This window comes from Anas platyrhynchos, chromosome 18 (assembly GCF_047663525.1).
Source record: "Anas platyrhynchos isolate ZD024472 breed Pekin duck chromosome 18, IASCAAS_PekinDuck_T2T, whole genome shotgun sequence".
NCBI classification, from domain to species: domain Eukaryota; kingdom Metazoa; phylum Chordata; class Aves; order Anseriformes; family Anatidae; genus Anas; species Anas platyrhynchos.
The window spans coordinates 14,393,263-14,420,260 of record NC_092604.1 but is presented as its reverse complement, the minus strand read 5'-3'; the positions used below and the strand labels follow the sequence as shown (position 1 = coordinate 14,420,260).

Genomic DNA, 26,998 nt, shown 5'->3' with positions numbered 1-26,998 from the left:
AATTCATTGCCCTCACTCAAGCTTTGCAGTTAAGCAAAGGCAAATGCATAAACATCTGGACTAACTCAAAATATGCCTTTGGAATAGTCCATGTACATGGAGCCATTTAGAAAGGGAGAGGACCACTGTCTACAAAAGGGACAGAAATAAAGAATAAGGAAGAGATTTTTAGTTTGCTTGCAAGTATACAAATTCCTCTTGCTGTAGCTATTATGCATTGTAAAGCTCACCAATTGGGGTGAATCACCCAAGAAAGAGGAAATAAGCTGTCTGATTTAGCCACAGAATGGGCTGCAGAAAAAGGCATGGAAAAAGAAGTACTAGCTATAGTGCCAGAGGAAAAACTCTTCAAAAGAACCCTATTTACAATAAGCAAGATTTAAGATTAACTGAAACATTAAAAGTGGAAAAATGGGAGAATGGATGTGCAGTTACACCCTCACGTCTAGTAGTAGTACCCTTTCCCCTTATTTCCCTATAATCTAGTGAAGAAAGAGCATAATTCTTTGCACTGGGGAACAGAAAATTTGTTAAAGCATTTACAGATATCAGCTATTAGCAGGAATACGGTAGAGACTATTGAGGCCAGTCACCAAGAGGTGTGAAATATGTTGTAGGAATAATCCAAACACAGAATAAAATTCAATTTGGAAGGATACAAAAAAAAAAAAAAAAAGTCTCCACACTACTGAGGGCAGGTACCTGGAGAGTATCAACAAATAGACTTTACCAAATTGACAAGAAAAGGGTGGGGCGGGGGGGGGGGAGGAGAGGCGCCTAAAGTATTTGTTAGTCCTCGTGGACATATATACAGGTTGGCCTGAATAAGGCAAGCGAAGTAGTAAAAGCTTTGTTAGAAGAAATAATTCCAAGATTTGGGATACCTTTGGGAACGTCATCAGGTAGAATTCCACATTTTATAGCCAAGATAACAACTGAAATAAGCAGACTGTTAGGTATTAGATGGGATCTGCCCTAGTCTAGTAGCAGAGAAGAAAAAATGAATTTTACTCTTAAGACTTAGTTAGGCCAGCTGTGTGTATGTGGATCAGACTGGAAGAATGACGACAGACTTGAATGAAATCTAGAAGCAGATCAAAATTTTACACAAGATTCACTGGGATGATACATTATATGGAGTTGATTATGGATTTCCATAAAGCTTTCGATACTGGCTCTCACAGTATCTTTCTGGACAAAAATGACCAGAACACAGTTAGAAAAAAGCATAATAAGATCGGTGAACAATTGGCTGATGGGTCAGGACCAGAGGGTTCTTGTAACTGAGGGTTACATCAGGCTGGAGACCTCTCACTAGTGGGGTTCCCCAGAGCTTCATTTTAAGACCCGTCCTCTTCAGTGTTTTTATAAATGATTTGGATGAAGGCCTTGAAGGTTTTTCGAGCAGCTTCATGGATGATACCAAACTGGGTGGAGCTGTTGACTCCATTGAGGGTGGTGAGTTCTTTGCAGAGAGATCTGGACAAATTAGAGCTGGGCAGTTACCAATAATATGAAGTTTAACGAAAGCAAGTGTCAGAATTCTGAACCTGGAAAGGGGCAACCCTAGTACAGACTTGGGGACAAGATGCTGGAGAGCAGCCCCGAAAAAAGGAATCTGGGGGTTTTGATCAACAACAAGCTGAACACGAGCCAGCAGTGTGCCTTCGTGGCCAGGAGGGTCAACTGTATCTTGGGGTGCATCTGAAGTGGCTTTGCTAGCTTGTAAGGGAAATGATTGTCCCACTCTGCTAGGCACTAGTGGGGCCTCACTTTGAGTGCTGTGTGCAGGTTCAGACTGGGTATCAGGAAAAAGTTCTTCACTGAGAGGGTGGTCAAGCACTGGAACAGGTTCCCCAGGAAATGGTCATGACATTGAGCCTGCTGGAGTTTAAGAAGCATTTGGACACATCTTAGACACATGGTCTGATATTCTGGGTGGTCCTTTGAGGACCCAGAAGTTGGATTTGACAATCCTGTTGGGTCCCTTCCAACTCAGATATTCTATGATTCTAGGAGTTTTTGAAATGAGGAATTATATGACTTCCTGGTTGCCTGATTTAAAGTTATGGATGAAGAAAATTTTAGCTGTAGTAATTACACTATTTTTTATTTTTTTTTTTAGTTTTATATATGTATTAGTTCAATTTATCTTCAATTGTTGTTCAAAATTAAGGGTCTGGAAAAGACAATCATTTTGGAAATGGGAATCATTTGTTAATCATTTTTGTTATGGCTGTATATAATGGCTTGTATAATGATACAATGTTATAATTGTTGCTCCAACCTCTGTCGGAGCTTACAGTAAACTAATATGAGAGTTTAGTTAGAGAGTAAGCTAAGAGTTGCAGCTTGCTCACTACAAACCCTCAAAAGAAAAGAGTGGATTGATACATAGTCAGAAGGACATATGGTTCTCTCCCTGATAGAACCAAAACTGAAATGTTTTATGAACAGATAGGCCAAACATTCACTATGTTTAGTTAGATAGGAGGAAGTCTAGAAACTTCATATCCCTGATGCTACCTTACTCACTAGTTAGTCAGCCTTATTTTCAAGACCATACAGAATTGTATCTAAGGACAGGGGTGGGGAGTAAGATAGCTTGGGCCTGAAGGAGGTGTCTGAAAAGAATAGGTGGGGAACTCATGTTAGGCATGTGTCCTTGGATGTGTAAATAATGTCGCTTAGTATGCATGCCTAAATTGAAACAAAAAGATAAGAAAGAAGGAGATGGCCTAAGCATGCCGAAGAACTGGGTTCAAACAGCAAACATAGTGAGGAAGACTACTGATGACCAGAGGACCCTGAAAGACCACCAGTAGATAAAAATGTGCATGTGTCAGGGATATTTACGTATTTTAGTGGCTTACAGGAAATATCATGAATATGTTAATTATTTATTGAAAACCTAATGAATATATATATATTCTGATTGCATATAACCCCTGTAACCTGAAAAATTCAGCATGCACACTAGGTAGAGTGATCCCCTGTGCGTCTGTCTCCTCAATTAAAGAATGCCTGTTTTCTAAAGCTCCAAATTGAGTCTTAGACAGTTTCACTGACTGACTTTTACGGTAACACATGGTTCTACAGAAAATATCTCATCTGCTGTCATATAATTCAGACCAAGAGATCTATCTGTATCACCATAATCAGCTGTTAATTAACTTGCACCAAAGTTCTTCAGATAATTATTGTTATTTTTATTTTTGGATTATACACCATTTACAATTACTAATATGTTGTCTTAGAAAACTAAGAGGGAATATTTTAGATTGAAGCTTTTTCATAATTGAGAAAGGGAATTGAAAAATAGTTACAGAAAAATTCTTGAAAATAAATAAAGAAAAAGAAGTTGACAACAGCACAGAAAAAGAGTCAGTCCAAGTTCTTGTTCTCGGTGTTTGTTTGCTTGTTTGTTTGTTTTTTAAATAAACTTAAAAAATATATATTTTTTTAACACTCTGGAAGATTTAGCTGTCAGTGTTCTCTTGTAATCAACAGATGGGACCAAGATGCATTTAACAGCAACTTTAATATATGTAACTACTACAGTAACCTCAATTTCTAAAAGTAGAATAGTTTATGGGTTTTTCTTTCCATCCAGGAGAACAATAATGTGATTGAGAAAGGTAGAGAAGATCACAGGACCCTGATATAAATTTAATTACTCTTCTGGAGGGATGATTTACTGCATTAGTGTTACACCAGGCGGGTCTATGCCTTAAAAATTTCCTGTTAAATCAGGCTTGGGAAATTTACATGGAAAAGGCATTGTTTTTAAATTGAAGACATATTAATAGTCTCTTCCTGCAACAGAGCCCCAGTGTTAAAATCCACTATGGGCAAGCACTTGTTTACCTGTGCTTCCTTTCTAGCCAATGTAAAAGAGCAATTCCTGCACATCCTCTCCGCCCTCCCCCCCCCGGCACAGAAGTCGCCATTTTAGTTTTACATGCACATTACACTAAGCAGGAAGTTCACTTACACGTTACCTTGTACCTCACATCTAAGCACAGCAATCTTGTCTGTTCTTAACTATGTGCAAACAAACTTAATACAGTTTCTTTTCACAAATGTTGTATGCATATATTACCAAATTAGTGCAAACTAAAATTCATCCCTGTAGTGTACTTTTAGACAAACAACGGGCCTATGAGGAACAGAAGCAGCTGGTCTGCTACCTCAAATTAGTAGTTTTAGCATGCCAGAAGTATTATCATCCACTTGATTTGTAAAAAAAAAAAAAAAAAAAAAAAAAGTAAAATAGCACTTGTATTTGAAAACAGACCTAGGGCATGAACAGTGACTGTGAATAAAACTATATATATAGGGAACATAAAGAAACAAGTAAGCCCCTTTTCTTATATGTTGTCTATAATAGCTATAGAGACACATACAAATATATATAAAATTTATTTAAATAACATACTGTTTTCCCGTCAAAGACTTGTTTAGCTTCTGGAAACTTCTAGTGACGCCTGACCCTGATCATATTGGTCTAATTTTGACCTGTTCTCAGGAAGACTAGTTGGTACAATTTTCTGAGAAAGACATGGCATCAATTCCTAAATATGAAATATGATTTTGTGTTCAAGTGTGTGCCAGTTCTGTTGGAATCCACAGGCTAAAACCATTACCTGGTGTCCACTGAACAAGGTGGCTAAAAACGTAGTTTCTCTTTAATGATACTGTCCCAGCTAGAAAAAAAAACATTCTTCTCAGCTGTTGTCAGAGCAAATATATTTGAACAAGAGTAGCCACTGTCATTCTGAAAAAAGACTCTACATGCAGGCTTCTTAAGAGATACTTATTGTTGTGCTTGGTATTGTGTCGTCCCCCCCCCCCCCCCTTTTTTTTTAATGAGCATATGTTGGCAAAGCCTCACTTCATATCAGATGACATTCTGATGTCAAGAAAACGACCACTATTTTACTGTCTGATATCACTACAGTCTGTTTTAGTTACTGAAAAAAATAATTTGTGTGCTCTGAAAATGAAAAATATCCCTCCTGTCTAAAAGAGAAATTTTAAAGTACATTAGCAAGTATAGACCATCTCTGCCTGTTTAGATTAATACTACTTGCGTTACAGAGCAGAAACCAGAAGATGATGTTTTACAGCAAGATGTATCAACAAAGTAAAAACAACTTCTTCCATCAAAACAGTAAGAGCCTTGCTTGTATAGCTGCTTTAGATGAGCTTTCTAAAACACTGTAACCCATTTTGCATGGAATAGTTAGACAAAACCTCAATATTTTTCATTTGTTACATAAGGAGAAAATAATTTGTAATGGAATCAATGGTCGTTAGGTGCAGTCTTGGCACTTCACCAGAATGTGCAAAATTATGCCCTCCTGAACATATGAGGAATCAAATGATAATGTACTTACTCACAGTTTCTAGCCTCCTTGTCTAGCACTTCATGCTTTCCAGTACTTCAGCCCAGCCTGATTTGCGCATTGAAATGAGAGACCTTGCAAACCCGCTTGTCCCCCCAACATCTGCTTCCTCTGCAATTACGCTAGTACTTCTGGCCATCTGTGGGAAATCGCGTGACTTGGTTAGCTTCCTGTACTGAAGATCAGTTTGCTTTCTGTTCTGCTGTTTTTTTTTTTTCTTTCTTTTCTTTTTTTTTCTTTTTTTTTTTTTCAGATTAACAACTTTGCTTTAATTGAATGACAGGTGATGCTTATACTACCTCAGGCTCTCAAACAGTTGTATTAACTGGGAAAATGATAGATGACCATTTTCCTCTATAATGGTGCCTGCGTATCTGTTCTTGTAGATCTTCTTATCTAGATCAGGATATTTTCCATTAGATTAAATGTAACGTAGTGTGTTTCAATGATCAATCTTAAATAATCCATTGTATTTTTCAGAAAACTTTCATGTAAACTTAGTTAAGAATGGTCTTTTGCACTTTATAATGACATAAAAATCAAGCACAACAATTATATGCCCAGTTGTTAGACCAAAAAATAAAGCTCAGTATTTAATCATACCATATTTTAATGTATCATGACTGTCTGAAATTGTAGGTGGATATAACTTCAGTCAACACTTGATTGGCTGTTGGAGCTATGCTAGTAGCTAACATAAATGTTTTCTTCAGTGGGAGGAGTCCTCTGGATGGGGAAACATGAAAAAAAAAATATTCTTTCGGGGCAAAGTGCATTAGCTTTCTTTGTTATCTATTTAGAGAGAGAGAAAAAAATCTTTCTCTTAATAGGAATGTGGTGCTTGCGATTTCCATTTTAAGTAAATTTTATTTCCATGGAAATACAAGCATTTTTACAGTGGGAAAAACTGAAATCGCAGAAGAGGCTTGATTTCAGTTGAATTATACTATTTACACATATTTGTTTCTCTACCCTCATGCACCAGCACCAAAAAAAAAATAAATATAAAAATCAACAGGAGAATTATGCAATTTTCACCTGCTCGAGAATTTCTTTGTTTCTTTCACTATCTAAGAGTAAAACAAACAGAAATAAATGTCCACTGCTGCTCCTTCTTGAACTGAGGCTGGTTGTGTCATGTGGTTGTGCGCAGTTGATAACTAGTCTCCATGAACCACTAATATTAACAAGTAATATATCTTCATACACATTTTTTTTTCAAGTAAAACAAGATAGCATCAACAAGATCTAAGGTAGCCCCAGACCTCCATCAGTAAGTTTGATTATTACACAATTAATGTTCATTTCCCTTTGCCACACACTGAATGAGTTCAGTTCAATATTAGAAATTTCAATGCCCTTCAACAACACACTTTGTCAGATGAGCTTCTATCTAGGCCAACATTTTCAAACTTGTATGTTGTTAAAGTTCCCTGAGTTCTAAAACAGATAATTAATCTTATTTATTGAGTTGTTATGGGAGATATTTCCAAAAGGAGTCCCTGAATTTGCAGTTACTAATCACTTCAAAAGAAGTCATCTGGATGGAAGGGGGAGTAATATTTATTATTATTATTATTTTAATGCTATTGCTATACTTACAGGTATTGTTATGAAAGTAGTATGTGACTTGCCTATTTAATGTTTTTGAGTGAGAAGATAGTAGAGTAGCTGCAGTACACATTACTCAATACTTAGCAGGCTGTCTTTCTGCTCCCAGAGCCTGTACAAACACCAGATATATAAACTAGAATAGGAGTGGTCTTGTATAGTTATCAAGTTATATAGTTATCCTGCTGCTCAGAAACATGTTACTGATAAACCATCATAATCTGTGAATTTCTCATATACAAAAAAGACACTTTCCAAATCAGACCAAGAAATACTTTCTTTTCCTTCCTTCCTGCCTTCCATCTTTTTTTCCTGTCACTGAATTTTCAGGTAAGAGTTTTACGTAAGGGTTATTTTAGGGTCCTTTCCCACCCCTCTCCCCCTTTCTCTTTTTTTAGGTTTAGAGTGACTCAAACTACAGCTGTCTGTAATATTAATTATAAACTTTAGTAGATTAATGTAAGGAAGGGCTCCACCCTAAAAGCACTATAGTCTTTTATTTATTTATTTATTTTTCTCCTTCTAGAGTAAATTCAGGTTGTGAAGCACTTGATCACCAAGGGCTGCAGTGTGCACACAGTCACTTCTGTAGAATGGTCAGGCAAACACTGTAGCCACCTGACTGGAAATCTTAACATCTCAACAGGTCTCTTGACTTTAGCATGAGAACTAGGAAAATCTGCACTAAGCTCATTTTAATTAGATATCTGCAGCTTTTTTGCTACTTAGAAAACAAAACGATATGAAAAAAATGTCTTTTGCCTTTAAGACATCCCATTTACTTTCATAAAAATGTACTAAAACAGTGCTGCATGAATTTGCCCAAGTTACCATGGATTTTTCCAGGCTTGTGCTTGCACCTAGAATCCTTTTCTCCTTTCCAGGGGTCACGTCATAAACAGAAGTGACTCCACGCTCCTATATATACCTTTGTCTTCTAGTTTCTTCAGTAAAATCTCCATTCTAGAGGGTCTCTTCTCCTGGCCCCTATCCTGGTGACAGTACATTACTAAAGTGACAGAAGAGTGGGGATCAGCAAGAGAGGTGTCTCTATCTGATCAGTTGTGGCTTTGTGTAAATGGCAGAAGGAACCATCCCCTTGTGAACTGGACTGGCACTGATGTGTCCTTCCCTGGCACAGCTTCCCTTGGTGGCTACATTAACTGTTAATTAACTAGAGAGAGAGGAATGTTTGAACATGTTAAAAACATCCTGAAATACACTGACAAGTTTCGGGTGTTTCTAAGGAAAAAGAAAATTCACTGAACACTTCTGTTTATTCTACTTAATAAAGGTAAGAGATAAACAATGAAGTTCAGAGACAGGTAACAAGGGAGACTAAAGGACCAGAGATACTTTCATGTAAAGACAAAAAGGAATCACCGGCCCATTTATCTTAAAGGATAGGAATGAAATTAGCTTATAAATGAGATTTACAAAATAAAGGTAGGAGAAAACTAAAAATATCATCAACAAAAACAAACCGTCAGGCCCTTTATTCTCTCATTTTCCCTTTTCTCAGTTCAAAATTCAGCAAATTCAGATTTTTATTGTTTTTATCATCACATGGCAATCTCCTCATGGCTGACAGACCCGTATGTCCTCACAGCACATGCACATGTTGGCAGTTGGGCATAGACTGCATATAAATTGTGTTCACTGTCTGTGTGCCCCCATCACCTCTCCCTTTCAAAGAATATACACAGAATAAAATATAATTTTGCTTTAGCAGGCCTAGAGACTTTAGCATGCTAGAGACTTTAAAAAAAAAAAAAATGCAACCAGTTTAAAGCCCTGCTACAAACCACAAGTATACAAGACATGGCAAAGTAACCCTAACCTATAGTGCGTGAGGACACAGTATATGTATATTGGAATTGTAACCTGTGCAGTATAAGCTTGCAACAGACCACATTCTTGTTTCTCAGTGTCAATAATTTCCTCATACTTTAAAATACGAATGGCTGTATGTGTGCTAAAACGAATAGCAAAGAAACCTGACCAGAAAATATGCACATACACACAAATATTTTGCTTACATAGTACATTCTTGTCTCTTTTCTGGCCTTGCCTTCCTGTTTCTGGTTTAGTTTTGCCCTATAGCTTTTTGATACAACATCTGAACCACCTTGGAACACTGCTATACATTACCTACAACTCCTGAGGCCATTACAAAATCTTACAGAACTCTTGATCACAAAATACCTTTGAGATTAAGAATTAGACTTGCATTAATAATTTATGTAAAAAAGACAAACAACCAAAAAATTCTCTTCAATTTACTGCAACACTTCAGTTGGGTACCTACCAAATAACAAGACAGGAAAGAATTATCTTACAATCTGAATAGCCCCTAATGGCAGGTATGGGATTTCTTGGTGCTTCTTAGAAGGCAGCTGAGACCAGTCATTAATGAAGACAGGCTATCAGACTACACTAAGCTTGCTTTTCACTCAGACACTGTTATGTCCGTATTCAAACAACATCTGCAGGATTTTTCTTTTTCTCCTTTGAATAAAGAAAAGAACCAGAACAGGATTTCAGTGATACTCCACATATAGTTACCACCAGCTGAAAACATAACAGGTTCCCTACACTTCGTAAGTGAAGAATTGCACTGCCACTTTTGCCTTACTTTGGCACCAGAATCTTGGGTAAAAAAAAATCCTCGTTCAATTATAAAGCTAAATCTATGCAGCATCTCACTCATTGAATGGCATGGTAATAGAAATAGAGACAAGCAAATGATTTTTTATGACTATCAGATCTATAAGGAAACAAAATGAGTTTAAAAAGAAAAAAAAGTACAAACGCCAGCCTCTATATGTTGTAAAGACTAAACAGAAACAAAACTATCTAAGGAACCAGTCACCATTAGAAAATTAAGTAACAGCAGTAGTAACATGAATAAAACCCACAAGCATTTAATAGAATAAAATCACAGAAGCCCAGACCCAATCTTCTCTAAATACTGAAGCAAAATTTCACACACAGAATTAGCAAAGAAAAAAAAAGTTAGCAAACAACTTAATCTAGACTGCCTGTACATCATAGTGCTAAGGGATTAGAGTGAAGACATTTGTCCTAAACCAATTCACCACAGAGACAGAATCTTAGCAACCTTACAAACTGTGAAAAAAATGCAAGATAAACATGCTGGTTTCAATCACCATCAGAATGCTTCTAGTTTTATACAATGATCTTAAGGCTTAACTGAGAGCCTTAATCAGCCACCATCTGAGTTTCCCCTGCGTCATACATACTCCACCTTAGCATCTAGCCTTTTTTTGCTTCCTACCTTTTACAACGTCACAGCATCCTGTTGTCCTTCTCCAAAGTGAGACAATTGATTGAAGCCAATGTGCCCTTGCCATGGAATAGCAATAAATTAAGGGCTGGTTCAGACATTGGCTAGCTATGACATTAAATGATTTTCCCTCTTTCTTTGCCTCCTCAAAGCACAGAGTAGGCAGCAAGACAAAGGCAGCTTGAACTCCAAGATGTCTAACAAACTGCATAGCCACAGATGCTTCCCCTAACGGTAAATCAGCACATTCACTGCTCAGGAAATGCTAGGTCTTATCGTCACATGGTCTATGAAATAAAACTGTATTCCCTCCCATTCTCCAAATGATACATATTTGTTGAAATAAAGTAATTGCACAATTGCACTACTAAACAATGCAGACAGGAGTGGTTAGGCTTAAATTTATTGCAGTACTTGAAAGCAGCAAAGGACACTTTGCAACCTAAAAGAAAAAAAAATCTTTTTGAATCTTCAGCCATTCATTTCTATATAGCAAGCTGCCTCTTCCCTTGCTTTCTACTTTCAGTCTTCTGTGCCCTGTGAAAGACCATGACATCACCCTCTAACAGACAAGGCATACATCCATTTTATACTTTTGTGTCAAACAAGTTCACATCAATATTTTGTATTACTTCAGGAAATGTTAACCATTTGGCTACAAATAATTGCCAGCGTTTCTAGAGGTCTAAAGTGTTCTCATATATTCAAAAGTTATATTTACTTTATTAAGGTAGTGGTATCAATTAAAAAATCATGTAAAATCAATTATCTGTTTGTCTACTTTTTTATTCTGCAAAATTGCATAGACTTTTCTCTGTACAGATGCCAGAATGAATGAATTTGTTTTCTGATTTTCCAGCTACTGCACACTTTCAAACCCAAACCATGGATCACATAAACCAAATAATCACTTGGAACTAGATCTACTCTTCCTTAAAGCTGAAAAGCTGATTTCTGGCAGTAAGAGCAAGTCTACAAAGTCCAGAAGTATAAAGGCTACTTCCTCCAATTCATTACTATCTGCACTTTCCTCATGAACAACTGTGCTGAGCTGACATAAAATGGGAGTTTTCATCCTTTCCAATATGCTTATCTGACTTGCTTTCACATCTGAGGTCTACAGAGACACAAACTTTGACTAACTTTCTTTTCTCTTTGCACCCTAAGGAAAGGTCTGGCGTATTTTCAGGATGTGATAAATAAATGTTGCTATTAATAGATCACAACTATAGAAATACCACAACAATCTTTATGAGTTCAGAAAAAAAAAAATGAACATAATTTACCAGTGACCTCAATACCTCACTTGCATACCACCCGCTGATGCCTGACATCTGAAGTAGGAACAATCAACTTTTTTCTTTTTTCGTCTCAGACTACAAAACAAGAAGCTTGGACATAACAAACATTTAATGAGCTCTTCAGTACTCATCCTTAGGTGTACTATGACAGAAACATGTTGCATTACAGTGAAATACTGCAATGTAGAAAGTAGTTCTCTCTCTCCATGAAATTTGCCTCTGTATAATACAATGACATTCTGGAGTATAATGAGTATAATTGTTCTTCCTTCCTAATGTGTTTTTTTTAGTGTAATTTCTATCCTTTTGCCCACTGGGAAAAGAATTCAAATTTCCTTCTTCCATTTCTATTAATGCTATCAGTGAAAAGAACCATTTGGTAGATGTAAGAGATTCACTGATGCTTAATTTATAAAATATTTATAATCAAACATTGGATATAGCCCTGGAGGAAAACTGTACAGATCCAAGTGATTTCCAAGACTACAAAGTACTAAAGTCTTGAACAAGTCTTCCTGTTTCTGGGGGAAAACAGGAAAATGAGTCAATTTCAGGAAAAGAATATGTGCTTTCATTTTCAGCCCTGAAAGCAGCTATTATTTATTTATTTATTTTGCTATCTTGCTTTGCTCTTACATTCACATTAGGTAATGTCTCATCTCTCAGGTAATTTCTTATAAAATTACTATTCTACAGCTAAAACACCCTACTTACCAGTCACAATATGAAGCCTGCTTCCAATGGTGCTTATAACACAAAAAATTATCAGAAAAGGACAGACCCTAGCCAACACTTCCATGTTGGTCTTCTCCAAGAGAATTTTCTACTGAATACTTGATTATTATGATTTCCCTATCAGTGCTCAGTGTTTCAAGGTTCTGAGTGAACCCTGATTTCATCACTGAAATAAGAAAGAATATTTCAGATCTCAAACCAGAAGGTATTATTACAAATGTCAAAACTGATATACTGTGTAATGTAGGGCAGATAGTTTTATTACTGGATGAAATATAACGTCCTATTGATTTCAGCAGACAGGAAATGGGAACCCAGGTGTCTAAATAGTGTTTAATGATAAGTGCAAATAAATCTACTTTGCTGTCCAAGTCAATATGCGTGTTTGGCTGTGATTAAATACTTTCATTTGGAAAACACTACGATAAATGTCTCTACTTTGGACTTTCCAAACCCAGAACTGAAAATCTGGAGGAATTTTCAATTTTCTGTTAGAAACTATGATTCTGTTGTATTTAAGCTATCAAATGGCTGCATGGTGGGCACTATAAAATCTGTTCGATTGTATTACCATTCATTCACAAATAAAACGTTGGCTGTGTTTGAGCTGAAAAATTCATTCTGTACCTCTACTATTCCTTTTTAAAATATTTTATTGTTAACAGCATACACACTTCACACATTTTTAAACTTACAACCAAATGTAATTGCTGTCAAAGTAAACAAACTTTTTTTTTTTTTTTAACCTTGAAGTATTTAATTAATGAAACAATCATTATCAATGTAACAAGCTGAAAAATACAGCAAATTGATACAAGACTGAGGTAACAAAATACTTTGCGAAAAACCTAGATTCCAATGCTAGGGTTTAGTGGTTATTACAGGTGAGACACTTCACAAGAATTAGAGAAAGAATCCTTACACAAATGGCATGCAGTGGACTGCTGAAAAATACGGCCAAAAATAGTGCAACAGTTTTCACACAAAACAAACCAGTGTTGAAATTGGTTTAGATTATAATATGACAAGTAAATTGCAATTTGAAAAGGACTATCTTTGCCTCATTGTAGTGCTATTTGGAAAAACATGCATTTTGGCACTGAGTAACATTAAAATCGTAGATTAAGTAGTTAATATTGCCTGAATACATTGTATACCTTCACAATTCTGGAGTCATTCTAAGGTAATGTTTGCTCCTACACAACTATTGCAGTTATTCCCTTTGATAGATGAAACTTGCATGGTTTATGACTTTTTTTTTTTTGAAAATGGTGTATTAACCAGTACCTGTTTGCAATGTGTTGTATGTCAATAGCAGCTTTCAATTCACATTAAAAGTACCTGAGGACAGCAAATGCTGTCAGATGACAGCAAAAAATCCCAAACAAGTAGCCACAAACTGTTTAATATTTATAAATTAATTTAAAATTGGTTCAAGCTATTTTTAATAATATTCTTAAACTGCTCCATCATTCTGAATCTTTTTTTATATTGTACAGTAATTTCACAATTTTGCTATACTGAAAAGACTTTACCTGACTATTGTGTAAGTCTATTATCTGCTACTTTCATCTACCTTATATATACATATATATTTATATTTTTATAATAATGTGAATGATTTCAAGTTCTTCTGACACATTTCCAAATTCCAAGGTTCTCAGTAGGATTATTTGAAAAGTTTTATTTCTCTGCAAATACATATTCCAGTGACAAATGACTAGATGTAAGAATCATTCATAAATGTTTTAATTCATTCATGCTACATTATTTTGGATCTTTTCTGGTAAAGATGTTTCCTTTTTAGTTGGAAATCTTTTTTAAAATAAGTGAAAATAGACCCTTTTGTAACTACTCCAACAAGCTCTATGGCTCATTATTTCATAATTTTGAGTAAAAGTGTATCTTTGAAGAAAATAAAAATATGCCCCTTGCAAATACAGTAACAAATATGCTTTAAATACCCTTAAATTCTAAAAGCTATTAAGTTCTGAGTGTGTACAGCCATATCATTCTTCTTTCCACGTGAAGCTTGTTAGACATAACTGAAATTTGTCATGACATCCATTAGTTTATATCAATTACAATATGCTGGAAAATATGCTATTGGTGTTCTAATATATATGCACATTATGCCAATGAGCATTCCATTTTAAATTTAGCTTACATTTAAGACAGACCAGTTTATTCCCTTTTAAGGGGAAAGGGCTACTAATGAAGTAAAAAACAACAACAACAAAACAAAACACCACACACACAAACAAAACCACACACAACCACCCACCCCAAAATCACTTCTTTACATGCACGGTTGTTCTTTGGTTAGTGTGCCATCACTGATCACCATTCTTGATGCTTGCAGTTAAGATTTGTCCTGTTTTCAGTTAGAACAGTTAATTTTCTTCCTAGTAGTTGGTAGAATGCTATGTTTTGGTTTAGGATGAGAAGAGTGCTGATAACACACCGATGTTTTAATTGTTGCAGAGCAGTGCTTACACTAAGCCAAGGACATTTCAGCTTCTTGCTCTGTCCTGCCAACGGGCAGGCTGGGGGTGCAGCAAGAACTGGGAGGGGACAGACCCAGAACAGCTGACCCAAACTAGCCAAAGGGGTATTCCATACCATCTGATGTCATGCTAAACAATATATAGGGGTGGCTAGCCGGGGGAGGAGGGCCGGACTGCTCGGGGTTAGGCTGGGCATGGTGAGCTAGGGTGGTGAGCAATTGCACTGTGCATCACTTGTTTTGTACAAAATTATTATTAGTAGTACTATTATCATCATTATTGTTATTATTATTATTGTTATTATTATTTTCCTGTCTTAATAAACTGTCTTTATCTCAACTCACAGTCTTTACTTTCCCATTTCTCTCCCCCATCCCAGAGAGGGAGAGGGGAGGGTGAGCGAATGGCTGTGTGGTGTTTAGCTGCTGGCTGGGTTAAACCACGACAGATTTAATTCCTGTATGTAACACCTTATCTTCCTAGGTATTTATTTGTTGGCCCACCTAAAACATAGCTACTGTATAGTGGATAGTATTTTGGCAATACATGTATCTGCACGTAGTATGTACTGAGAAATAAGACTCCATCTTTAGCTTTAAGGGTGGAAGTGTAACCTAAAATACTGAAGAAACTGGACATCATTCAAACCCTATGAATTCTAATAATACATGATACACGTGGCTATAGGTAGCATACTCATTAAGATGGCAGTCCATGTAACACCTGTATTCTCATGAATAATCTCATTGGTAACTAATTACACAAGTCCACAGGTGGAGAATAATTCAGATGATATATTCTAACAGTCTGAATTAATTTACTGATGACAGGTTTTTAGCATTCAAAAGCTTTTACACTGTCTCTAATAGCACTGGATGCTCTTGACTTTGCTTGTGTTTTTCTTGGTTCATTGCTGTCTTGATTTAACATACAAAGTGAAAAAAAATATAAATATATTTTGCAATACTACTCTTCACAAAACTCTTGATCTATTGAAGAGTCTCTGTCAACTTTACATAAATTTTCACGTCCCAGGACCTAAATGCAGGAGTTGTTAGGAAATGGTTTTCTTGAAAAGCTGGTATGAATTAGGCTTAATTCTCAGGACTGTAATATGGACAATTAAAATAACATAAAAATTACAGTCAACCTACCTTTAACAGTACAGATTGTTGTTGCTGCTGTTAGAGCCATGCAATCTTAGGAAATTAAAAAGAGATTTTCGTCTTTCTGTGATTAAGGAGTGATGCCTTATAGCAAGAGAGTTTCAAATTGAAAAAGCACTGAACTTATCAGGGGAATAAAATTCTAACAACTCTGACCACAGGTGTGCTAGGGCACAGCAGGGATATAGCTATGGAAGTAAGAAGGGTTTGAAGAGTTCCTTTACAGAATAAGACTCAGTTAAAAATAAGTCTCTCTGTATTTATTTATTTATTTATTTTTGTGTGGACACTGGAACGGAGGTTTCTTTGTACCCTTTCCATTATCAGACAGTGTTGCCTAGCTTTCATTGACATCATGATTTAACAGTACCATGACTATATGCCATTAAGGTGCATCATATACAGGAATTGAATGGGGCTGGGTCATCAACAGAAAGACAGAACAGAAAATAATGATATGGAATCATTCTGAGGAGCCAGGGTCACATGAATCATAGGACCTGATCACTTCCTTCCACATATCAAGGAATTTACGATGAACAGCATCCAGATTCAAAAAAAAAAAAAAAAGTAAGCAGCCATACCACTAGTAAGAGAATGAAAGACGACCTTTAACACAACATAAATTTAAAAACATACACCTTAAATACATAGTCATGGCATTTCTGAGTGTCATAACGGAATGAAAAGAAAATGCCCTGTGCCAAAATACCTTTTTTCCAAATAGCTCAAATGTGAACAGCAGAATTGTCCAGAGATTTGATACAAAATCTGAGGCAGCCACATTGCCAAGCAACTCAGTGCACTTAGGTTATAAAAACGTTGTTCCACAATTTTCTATTCTAATTGACACTCTGCAGCAAGTTAACACTGTCAATCATTCTGTGCATTAGAAAGAATTGAAACCCAACATGGGCCAAATGTTCTTCAGTCACACAAAGCAGCTTAACAATAAAAATAACCGTTTAAAAAAGGATAGGCAGAAGATGTGATGCTCAGTTTGTGGTCAAACATCAGTTCAGGGACAGTCTGTGACCACAAAAAGTTGAGTGCTCTAGAATCCTGCAGGAGTCAGGATTAATTTTCTGTCCATCTAACTTTTCTTTCACTCAGTGCATGAGACTATGTCTGGTCCTAAGGACAACATTCATTTTCTGCTTTTAAAAGATGTTTCAGAATCACTTTCAAGTTACATAGGAAAGTGCTGAAACAGCTGTGGCTGGCTCACATCAGGGAAACCATTCTTTTCTCCTCTTCCTCCTTAGAGAACAATAACCTGTTTCTTCAGTTTGGCACTTGAAGTCACAGCAGGTAAGAGAGCAAATTATTCAAATGACATTAGATTAGCAGGTACCTGGAAGAAAACGTAAATTATTCAACAGTGTATTGCTCCTGATCATATTACAGCATTGGGAAGCAGCAAAATACAGTGTACTGATAATTTATTATCTAATGCAAAAAGTATCATCAGTCACAAATGCCCAAAAGAGGGCTAACCCTGTAACTGAAAGGAAAGATAAAGACTCAAATGATTTTTCTACTTGTGGACCAAATCCAGACAAAGTATCCTAAGAAGTCATTGGGGGGGGGGGGGGGTGGAGAGTTGGGAGGCTGTGCATGTAAAAAGGATTCTTGAGCTGCATCTTGTTATATATCCTATACGTGTGTGTATGTATGTGTATATCTCCTATATGCATCATCATCCTATTAATATAACACTGTTAGGGTCACCTATCCTACAGGTAAACCGTGACAAATCCTGATTTGGTGTGGAAATTCTACAGTTCTAAAAAGCTTTCATTCCTCCTATTGAAAAATTGGAAGAATGTACAAAATAAGGAGTTATGTCTGTCCCCAGAGGACTGTGTGCACACATTTAAAAGAGGTAGTAAGGATTTTCTGAAAAATAGGAAAAAGTAGGTAGAAATAGTTTCACAGCCTTACCTGAGGTTTGTTGCTTTTGCATGCATCATCCAAATGCTTATGCCATAATATTGCATGAAACCTTGAACCAGTCTGGAATTTGTAAACATTGCCTATAAAAATAAGAGAATAGAGGGCTCTAAACTTGCAGACATACTGCTTCAGTGAATTCTAAATCCTGTGCAGACAATGAATTTGTTAAGTAAACTGTTAATGAGCATTTGAAGTACAAAATTAACACAGCACAGTGCTCATACAATAGAGCCCATGTGAGGCATGTTATCCAACAATCCTTGGGTGAAGGCAGCATGAGAACATAAGTGCTCTGCAAAGCTAAGGAGAGTGTGTAGGGAGAGAGGCAAAATTACAGCTACAGAAAGGTCTGGATAGAACAGTGTGGTGATCTAATTTACTCCTGGCTTTCTTTTCATTACGACTTTTGCAGTTACTGCCAAACTTATAAGAATGTTTCTGATATTTGGAAACTTAGTTTCCTTCAGTGTCCTACTGCACATTTCCTCCACGATTAGTTTTTTTGTAATTGTTATTTTTATTTTTTGCTATCAAACACATTATGCATTTTATTCAACAACCAAGAGATGCACTTATCAAAGATGTGAATCCATGTCCAGTACAGAAACTGACCACATGAGAACTGAAGGAAGCCTCAGAAATCTTAATGCAACCACTCAAAAGTACAAAATAATCCCAGAGTCTTTCTGAACTTTGTTTAAAGTTGGATCAAAGTGGAAGAATTACAGCCCTTCAAAAATAATTATTAAAAATTGTCTTTTTTTTTTTTTTTTTTTTTTTTTGGTAAATGGTTTGATGTTTGGAGAACTTTCATAATATTTTAGCTTTCCTTTCTGTAAGTCAAGATTTGATATAGGTGAATTTAAAGAAAGCTATTCAGAACTCAGGGATTAGGGTATGCAGGTACAAATACTTACCAAAATCTAACACCGGTCTGGCAATTTTTGCAAAACTTACAGTAACTGTCTGTGCAGCAGTACCTCTGCAGACACCACAGAAGTACCTCAGGGTATTATAGAAGTATGATCAACTTCATTTGTATCCTTCCCTGAAAATCTCTCGTCATTCTTTTAAGTGAGTGTCACTGTAAGTATTGTCATCTACAAACTCAGCAATAGCTATTACTCCCCATCATAGGAATATAATGCAGAGAATGCCCACCCTGCAATATCTACCTTTATCAGGGTTATTTAGCTGGAAAATATCAGGATGTTCAGGGTCATCAGGCAGTGCAACCATCCAGCCCACAATGGAAACCTTTTTACCAGGTGTAGATTTATACTGGAAGAGACAGACAAATAAGTCAGAGCTGAGTCTGTACTAGGGATTAATTTCTCATTGCAAAAGTTGTGCAGACATATTGCTTACCCTAGAAAAGCAAATACTCTTCGAATACCATTTCAGATCTGCTTATGAATATGCAATTTTTGCTTTTAGAACAAATTTAAAGCTTACATGTTTTCTTTCAGTGCCTCGTAAAGATTTTGCTCCAAAGTACAGAAGAGTTGATCCTGAAAGCATAACCCAATATCTAGTCCATGAAGAGAGCTGAATCAGAAAGGAAAACAATAATAGAACCTTAGCATATCTCAGACATTTAAAAAATATATTTAATAGCAAGTCCAAGTGCTACTAAAGGTAAGTTTAGAAGCCAGGAATGGAAAGTTAGATAAAGAGTGTCTTCTGGTGTAAATCAAACCAAATACCTAAATTTAGGTCTCTGGCTGTGAATGCAATCCATCTTCATAAAATCACAGAATGGTTTGGATTGGAAGGGACCTTAAAGATCATCTAATTACAACACCCCTGCCTTATCTTACTCGGGTATCTCCTAAAAGTATCAGGACTGATTGCTTCACAGCAAATCACAGAATCACGTAATTGTCTAGGTTGGAAGAGACCTCAAGATCATCGAGTCCAACCTCTGACCTCACACTAACAAGTCCTCCACTAAACCATGTCGCTAAGTTCAACATCTAAACGTCTTTTAAAGACCTCCAGGGATGGTGACTCCACCACTTCCCTGGGCAGCCCATTCCAATGCCTAACAACCCTCTCAGTAAAGAAGTTCTTTAAAGAAGTTCTCTCAAAGTAGCATGCTGCCTTCTACTGGACAAAACTTAGACATCTTCATTTGATCAGTAACATTTATTGAGATGACATTTCTGCAATGCTTCAAATCTTTCGGTATTGAACAGTAGGGTTCCACATACAAACTTTCATTTAACTCTAAGGAAAACAAAAAATTATCAAGTGCATAAGACCAGAACCATTGGAGACCTGTGAATTTAGGGTAAGTATGAATGACCATGACTTTGATGCTAAGGGTGGATGCTAAGGGCATCCACCTTTAGCAGCCTTCCCATTTCACCATGATACTATATTTCTGCCCCCACAGAAATGCATGCTGATTTAGAATGTTGTCTGGGACTTGCTTTGCTGCCACAAGAGACATTTTGTGCAAATGAAGGGAGAAACAAAGCTGCTGTAAATCAAATGACATGCGAGAATTACAACCTTGTTATATCCTAGTTAAAACTTTCCACATGATTTTACAGTTGGTAATAACAAGGAATGTTATTTTGTGTACTATCAGTCTGCAAGTTGAATGTAATCCTAGAAATTAAAACAATCACAACTGAATTAGAATCACAGGGAGAACGGAATCACTTACAGTAGGTTTCTTGCCTTCTTTGAGCAGTGTTTTTCTCCTTAATGGCCCTTCCATGGAAATGACTCCTGTAGAACTACCTAATGTGTAGCTGCCGGCCCCTGTTGGGCTAGAGAGACGTAACATTACCATATGTTTTGAGCTAAAGAAGGACAAGAGGTAAATAATATAATTCTAAATATTAACTCTAATACTTTTCCTGTATTGCCTTGAATATACTTTATCACTAGACATTTGACCCTATAAATATGTATTTTCCAGACCTAGACATCTAAAGGGAAGCAGAATCTTTAAAAATCGGAGGTTAACAAAAGATTCTATTCTCGGGGCTTAGACATAAAAAATAAAACAAAAATAAAGCAAAATAAATACTAAGGCCTGAAGCCAAAGGGAAATTCAGCAAGTTTCAGTTTTTATTCTGGTAAATTAAATTATCTGGATTTCTGAAAATTAATAGCTTAAAATTTCAGCAATAAGAGCTCCCACAAATATAATTTTACCTTAAAAGAAGCTTTAGCTATCAAAAACAAATATATGACGTTACCTTGGCTAATTGGAAAAAAAGTTGAGGTAACTAAGTAACAGTAACAAATTGTTATTGTACAGTGATTAAAATATTATTTTCATACCCTGTACAAACATAGAATCATGGAATGGTTTGGGTTGCAAGGAACCTTAAAGACCATCTAGTTCCAATCCACCTGCCACTGGCAGGGACACCTACCACTATACTAGGTTGCTCAAAGCCCCATCCAACCTAGCCTTAAACACTTCCAAGGGTGGGACATCCCTAAGTTTTCTAGGCAACCTGTTTCATTGCCTCATCACCCTCATAGCAGAGAGTTTCTTCCTTATATCTAATCCACCGCCTTTTAGTTTAAAGCTTGTCCTATCACTACACTCCCAAATAAAGAGTCAAATCCCTGGTAAAGAGTCCATATAGCCTTGACAGAGGCTTCCTGATAGAGCTTCCCACATGCTACAATAAAAAGTGCTGCAACTGAAAGAACCCAAGTACAGGCTAAGTTAGAAATATAAACAGTTGCTAATAACAACCAAAGATTGATTAGTGAGTGATGATCTACTAAAATTATCTGCTGCTAACCTCTCTTCATTGTCATGTAATCCCAATCCTGATATTTTGTAAATCTAAGTTCCAATGAAGTTTATCAGAGACAACTAAATCATGTCTGATAATGAATACAAGGAAAAGGACATGCACACAATCTCACAGTCAGTTGCAAAAGAAACATCATTCTGTATATGAACAAGTCAGATGGTACCATAAAAACACAGGCTACTGAATGTGATATACACAGCAGCACCTACCTATACAAGACCTGCACTTCAAACTGGCAGGTACAACTACTTTGATCAAATGGAACTGCCCTGTCTGTGCTATGTGTATTCTTCCCAGTATTGTTATACAGAGGTGCATAAGGGAGTATTTTTCAGAAGCAGGTGTAACTGAAATATTGTTTAAATGTTACTCCTTTATTTATTTATAATGTATATACATGTATTTACAATCCTGTACAACTTCTGACTTGTGCTGCTGTCAGATGTTACTAGCTCAGGTAAAATGGCTGTACTTACATTTATGTATTATATCAATGTTTCTACAAAAGCCATAGTAAAATAATATAGACAAAATAAAAACTGACTGGATTTTAACTCAAACTATGTCTCAGTATTTGCAGAATACTGTACCCGGGCCCTATTTTCTTTACTGCTTATATATACTTCTTCACTTCCAACTATCATAGAATTTATCAAGTTCCAACAGGTATGAATGCAATCATTTTATTTTATTTTTTTAAATTATTTTATGACTAACTACACACTATTTTCCACATCACATCTCTTTGGGTTGTAAATGGATTACCTGTTTCTGAAAAGTCCATGGCTTAGTGACTAGCAGTATTGTGAGTACCTGCTACATATGCATTGCAGTTGTTACCTCGCCTACTCTGGGTCCAAGGTCACACCTCTATACTGCACAAAACCAACACATCCTACTAATGCTCTCTGACACAAATGGATGTTATGGGTAGCTGTCCTACAAGTCAAGAAGGAAATTTTGAGAAAGGGTAGAGAAGGCATCCTTCTAACCTCATTATTCATCACAAATAATTTTATTAAAAACAAGTCAATCTAAATGCTAATATAGCCTTCATGACAAACCTGCTTCTGTAATGTCATAAAACTGACAGAATCACAGAATCACAGAATTTTCTAGGTTGGAAGAGACCCCAAGATCATCGAGTCCAACCTCTGACCTCACACTAACAAGTCCTCCACTAAACCATGTCGCTAAGTTCAACATCTAAATGTCTTTTAAAGACCTCCAGGGATGGTGACTCCACCACTTCCCTGGGCAGCCCATTCCAATGCCTAACAACCCTCTCAGTAAAGTTCTTCTTAATATCCAACATAAAACACCCCTGGCACAACTTTAGCCTGTTTCCCTTCGTCCTGTCACCAGGCACATGGGAGAATAGAACAACCCCCACCTCACTACAGCCTCCTTTAATGTACTTATAAAGAGCGATAAGGTTGCCCCCGAGCCTCCTTTTCTCCAGGCTCAGCTGCTCCTTGACTTGTTCTCCAGACCCCTCACCAGCTTTGTCGCCCTTCTCTGGACTCGCTCAAGCACCTCCATGTCCTTCTTGTAGCAAGGGGCCCAAAACTGAACACAGTACTCGAGGTGCGGCCTCACCAGAGCTGAGTACAGGGGGACAATCACTTCCCTAGACCTGCTGGTCACACTGCTTCTTATACAAGCCAGGATGCTGTTGGCCTTCTTGGCCACCTGAGCATACTGCTGGCTCATATTCAGCCAACTATCAACCAATACTCCCCAGGTCCTTCTCCACCAGGCAGCTTTCCAACCACTCATCTCCCAGCCTGTAGCTCTGCTTGGGGTTATTGCGCCCCAGGTGCAGGACCCGATACTTGGCCTTGTTGAACTTCATACAGTTGACCTCAGCCCATCGGTCCAGCCTATCCAGATCCTCCTGCAGAGCCTTCCTACCCTTGAGCAGATCGACACACGCACCTAGCTTAGTGTCATCTGCGAACTTACTGAGGGTGCACTTGATCCCCTCATCCAGATCATCAATATGGATATTAAAGAGGACTGGCCCCAGTACCGAGCCCTGGGGAATGCCACTAGTGACTGGCCTCCAACTGGATTTGACTCAATTCAGCCAGTTTTTAACCCAATGAAGCACATGCCAGTCCAAGCCACAAGCAGCCAGTTTCTTGAGGAGAATGCTGTGGGAAATGGGTCTCAAAAGCCTTACTGAAGTCAAGGTAGACCCCATCCACAGCCTTTCCCTCATCTACCAAGCGCGTCACTTTGTCATAGAAGGAGATCAGGTTCTTCAAGCAGGACTTGCCTTTCATAAACCCATGCTGACTGGGCCTGATCACCTGGTTGCCCTGTAAGTGCCGCGTGATGACACTCAAGACAATCTGCTCCGTGAACTTCCCTGGCACTGAGGTCAAACTGACAGGCCTATAGTTCCCCGGGTCTACCCTCCGGCCCTTCTTGTACGTGGGCATCACGTTTGCTAGCCGCCAGTTTACTGGGACCTTCCCCGATTGCCAGGACTGCTGATAAATGTCGACAGAACTCAAAAGTAAACAACAGCTTTCTGCAATATGGAAGCCAGGTGTAATTACCAGTTCAATCAGCACCTGAACTGAATTTCATCTGAATTGGCCCTGACACTGTTTTAGCATTAACAGGAATGTTTACAAGTGGGACAGAAAAAGTCACATAAGCTGATACAGTCACACAAGAATACTTTAAGACACAAAATACCTTTTTGATCTAGGAAAGAGCAGAGACACAAATAAAAGTTTAGCACCATACACTGAGCAAAGTAGGCCTGAACTGTACCTGTAGACACAGCTTCGACTCCTGGGAGAATTCCGGATTGGTACCCTCCAGTTAGGCCCAAGTGTGGCGTACAAACGACCCCTGTTTGTGAATGTAAATATCTGATAATTAAAGTCTAGTTTGAGACTTCAACAATTAGGGTTTGGTAAACATAAAAGAGGTATTTCCCAATTTTTTCAGGTCCGTGGGAAGAAAAACACAACAACCTGACAGAACTTTACGTCAAAAATGTCTTCAATTTTTTATTAGCTGATCAATAATTTGATAAAAATCACTATTTAGTGCTTATCTATGCTAGGGATCATTCAGGAATTTATCACCTAAATCTGTATAGCGCTCAGTGACTGTAAACAAAAACTAACTCACCTTTCAAGCCCTGATGACAGCTCCTCACTAAATTCTGAGCTTTCACTGCTATCTAGAAAAAGAGGAGTACAGAGAAGGAGTAAGAAAACCACCAATAAAAAGCTGTTGTATGTGGCTCACCAGAATAATTTTTATATACTATCATGGAAATTGCTCATTGAAATCATGTTTCCAAGTTGGTCTTTAGAGACCATGGTAACATCTAAAATTGGAAGAGGCTTACATCAGCCTATTTATAATTTCTCACTGATGAATGAAGTCATCATTGCTACTGTGCTTAAATACCAGATATCTGCATGTTACTTTTCTTTTAATTATGTTGCCTTTCCTTAAAAAGCTGAATACTTCAAGAACACAAAATACAATCACTTTGTAAAGCAGTATTTCTACCTCAACATCTGTAATTCAAAGTTATTAGACAAGGTAGCATTATTTGTTTTCAACAAGCAAGCACACCTGTAACAGACGGTATGCCAGCTGCTGTTAGGAGCCATAACAAATCAATGTGATGGAATTCACAATGATAATCCCTTTTTCTCTTTGAAGCCTATGACCAATTTGTCCCTCCTTCCCTTGCATAACTATTTAACTCAGTTTTAATATGTCCAAGAGAGATGCTCTAATGCTCAGTATAACACTGAAGTGAACTGTGGCTGTATTTTCAGAAGTTCAAAGATCATCTTAGTGTCAAGCTCTCCTTGATTAAGCATTCTGCTAGCCTTTGCAGTCTATTTCTTATTCTAGAAATAGCCTAAGTCACATAAAAGGTTGCCTTTCTTTTGCTTAGAATACAGATTATTGATGTTTTTATTATTATAGTTAGTTAATTATAATACCATAATGTTATTGCCATCAACCTTTTTCACAAGTTTATTTTAAGCTTCTTTCATGTCTCAGTGAGTGTAGCTAAATTATTCTCTCACCTTCTAAAATACATCATTAAAACTAGTTTTCTTTGTAAAAGAAATATATTCTTTGTGAATATATACTGTCTTGGCAGTAGCACTTTTTTTTTTTTTTTTTTAACCTGTGAAGACTAACAAACACTCCGTGTTATGTACAGAACATATAGGAAGAAAGTGCTCCTTCATGCCACTTTTATCAAAACCATCACTAGGTAATTCTGGAAAGTTGAGATAAAGTTGACTAAATATCTGAGCAGTAGCTCTGATTTAATTTCTCCTATAAAAGGGATCAATTTTTGCCCAGGAGCTAATAACCTTCATGATTTCCTGCTTTTGGGGATCTCTCAGAGTTTCCAGAGAACTGGGACCCAAAAAAAGGTATATCAATTCCCCCCCAGACTCTACCTATTGAAATGCCATTGGTGAAAACTGAGTTCAGTGCGTGGCTGCGGGCTGGGCTGTGCGACTCCAGGACACTGTCATCCAGAAGGTGGCGTGGCTTCTCCGTCGGGAAGGTGGCACTTTTGCTCTCCACTATGCTGAATTGACACATCATGCTGGAAAAATATAGAGAGGAAAATGCAAGAATCTTCTTATGCTATCTGATAACAACCCTGTCTGATTTTTCTGCTTAGACTTTGCTTTATCATACAATGATCATAAATATCTATGGGTTATTAAGTAGCAAGCAGATAAATGGTACTGCTCGTTTTCACGCTGCTTCTATATATGCTCCTTGACTACCTGAACAAGTTTCAAATTTTAGCAGCCTTTTTAAGTAACAATGATTACTTCTCTGCAAATGGGAAACTATGTAAGTTTTTTATTCCTCTCTGTACAGTATGTGAACATCACGGGTAGATGCAAAGGTAGAAGAAACAAGCAGGCTCCATCTAAGGCACTTCTCAGTGATCATACACTAAGCTGAACTAACACATCAATTATGCGAACTACTTTTTTATTAACCCATTAAATGTGAAATTTGGTATATGCTACCCTTAACTGGGGAGCTCTTACTTAGCTGTTAAGCGGTACAGAGAAAAATGTTTCTAACCTATAGAACAGTCCAAAAGGTCACAACTTTCCTGAATGATAATGAGTGCCAAGAAGCCAGTATGTTTCCTTAGATTTATTAGTCAAGATGTTAATAAATAAATA

At 37.1% G+C, this 26,998-nt stretch overlaps 1 protein-coding gene across 24 annotated transcripts in view; it reads right to left on the bottom strand.

The window, feature by feature from the left end:
* RALGPS1 (Ral GEF with PH domain and SH3 binding motif 1) overlaps positions 1-26,998 on the bottom strand; it is a 146,308-nt gene that overhangs the window by 3,166 nt on the left and 116,144 nt on the right. For 14 of the 24 annotated variants that reach the window (XM_072025504.1, XM_072025505.1, XM_038165128.2 and 11 more), the window contains 8 exons: positions 26,246-26,397; positions 24,936-24,987; positions 24,570-24,650; positions 20,666-20,771; positions 19,447-19,539; positions 19,167-19,272; positions 17,980-18,071; positions 5,400-5,547 (listed from right to left, as the gene is read on the bottom strand). In XM_072025504.1, the coding sequence (XP_071881605.1) occupies positions 5,422-5,547; positions 17,980-18,071; positions 19,167-19,272; positions 19,447-19,539; positions 20,666-20,771; positions 24,570-24,650; positions 24,936-24,987; positions 26,246-26,397 (808 nt within the window). In that variant the 3' untranslated portion in view covers positions 5,400-5,421. Of the gene's footprint in view, positions 1-4,646; positions 4,707-5,399; positions 5,548-12,997; positions 17,390-17,979; positions 18,072-19,166; positions 19,273-19,446; positions 19,540-20,665; positions 20,772-24,569; positions 24,651-24,935; positions 24,988-26,245; positions 26,398-26,998 lie in introns of those variants that run through there. The other 10 variants (XM_038165130.2, XM_038165133.2, XM_072025506.1 and 7 more) reach the window with 8 other exon arrangements.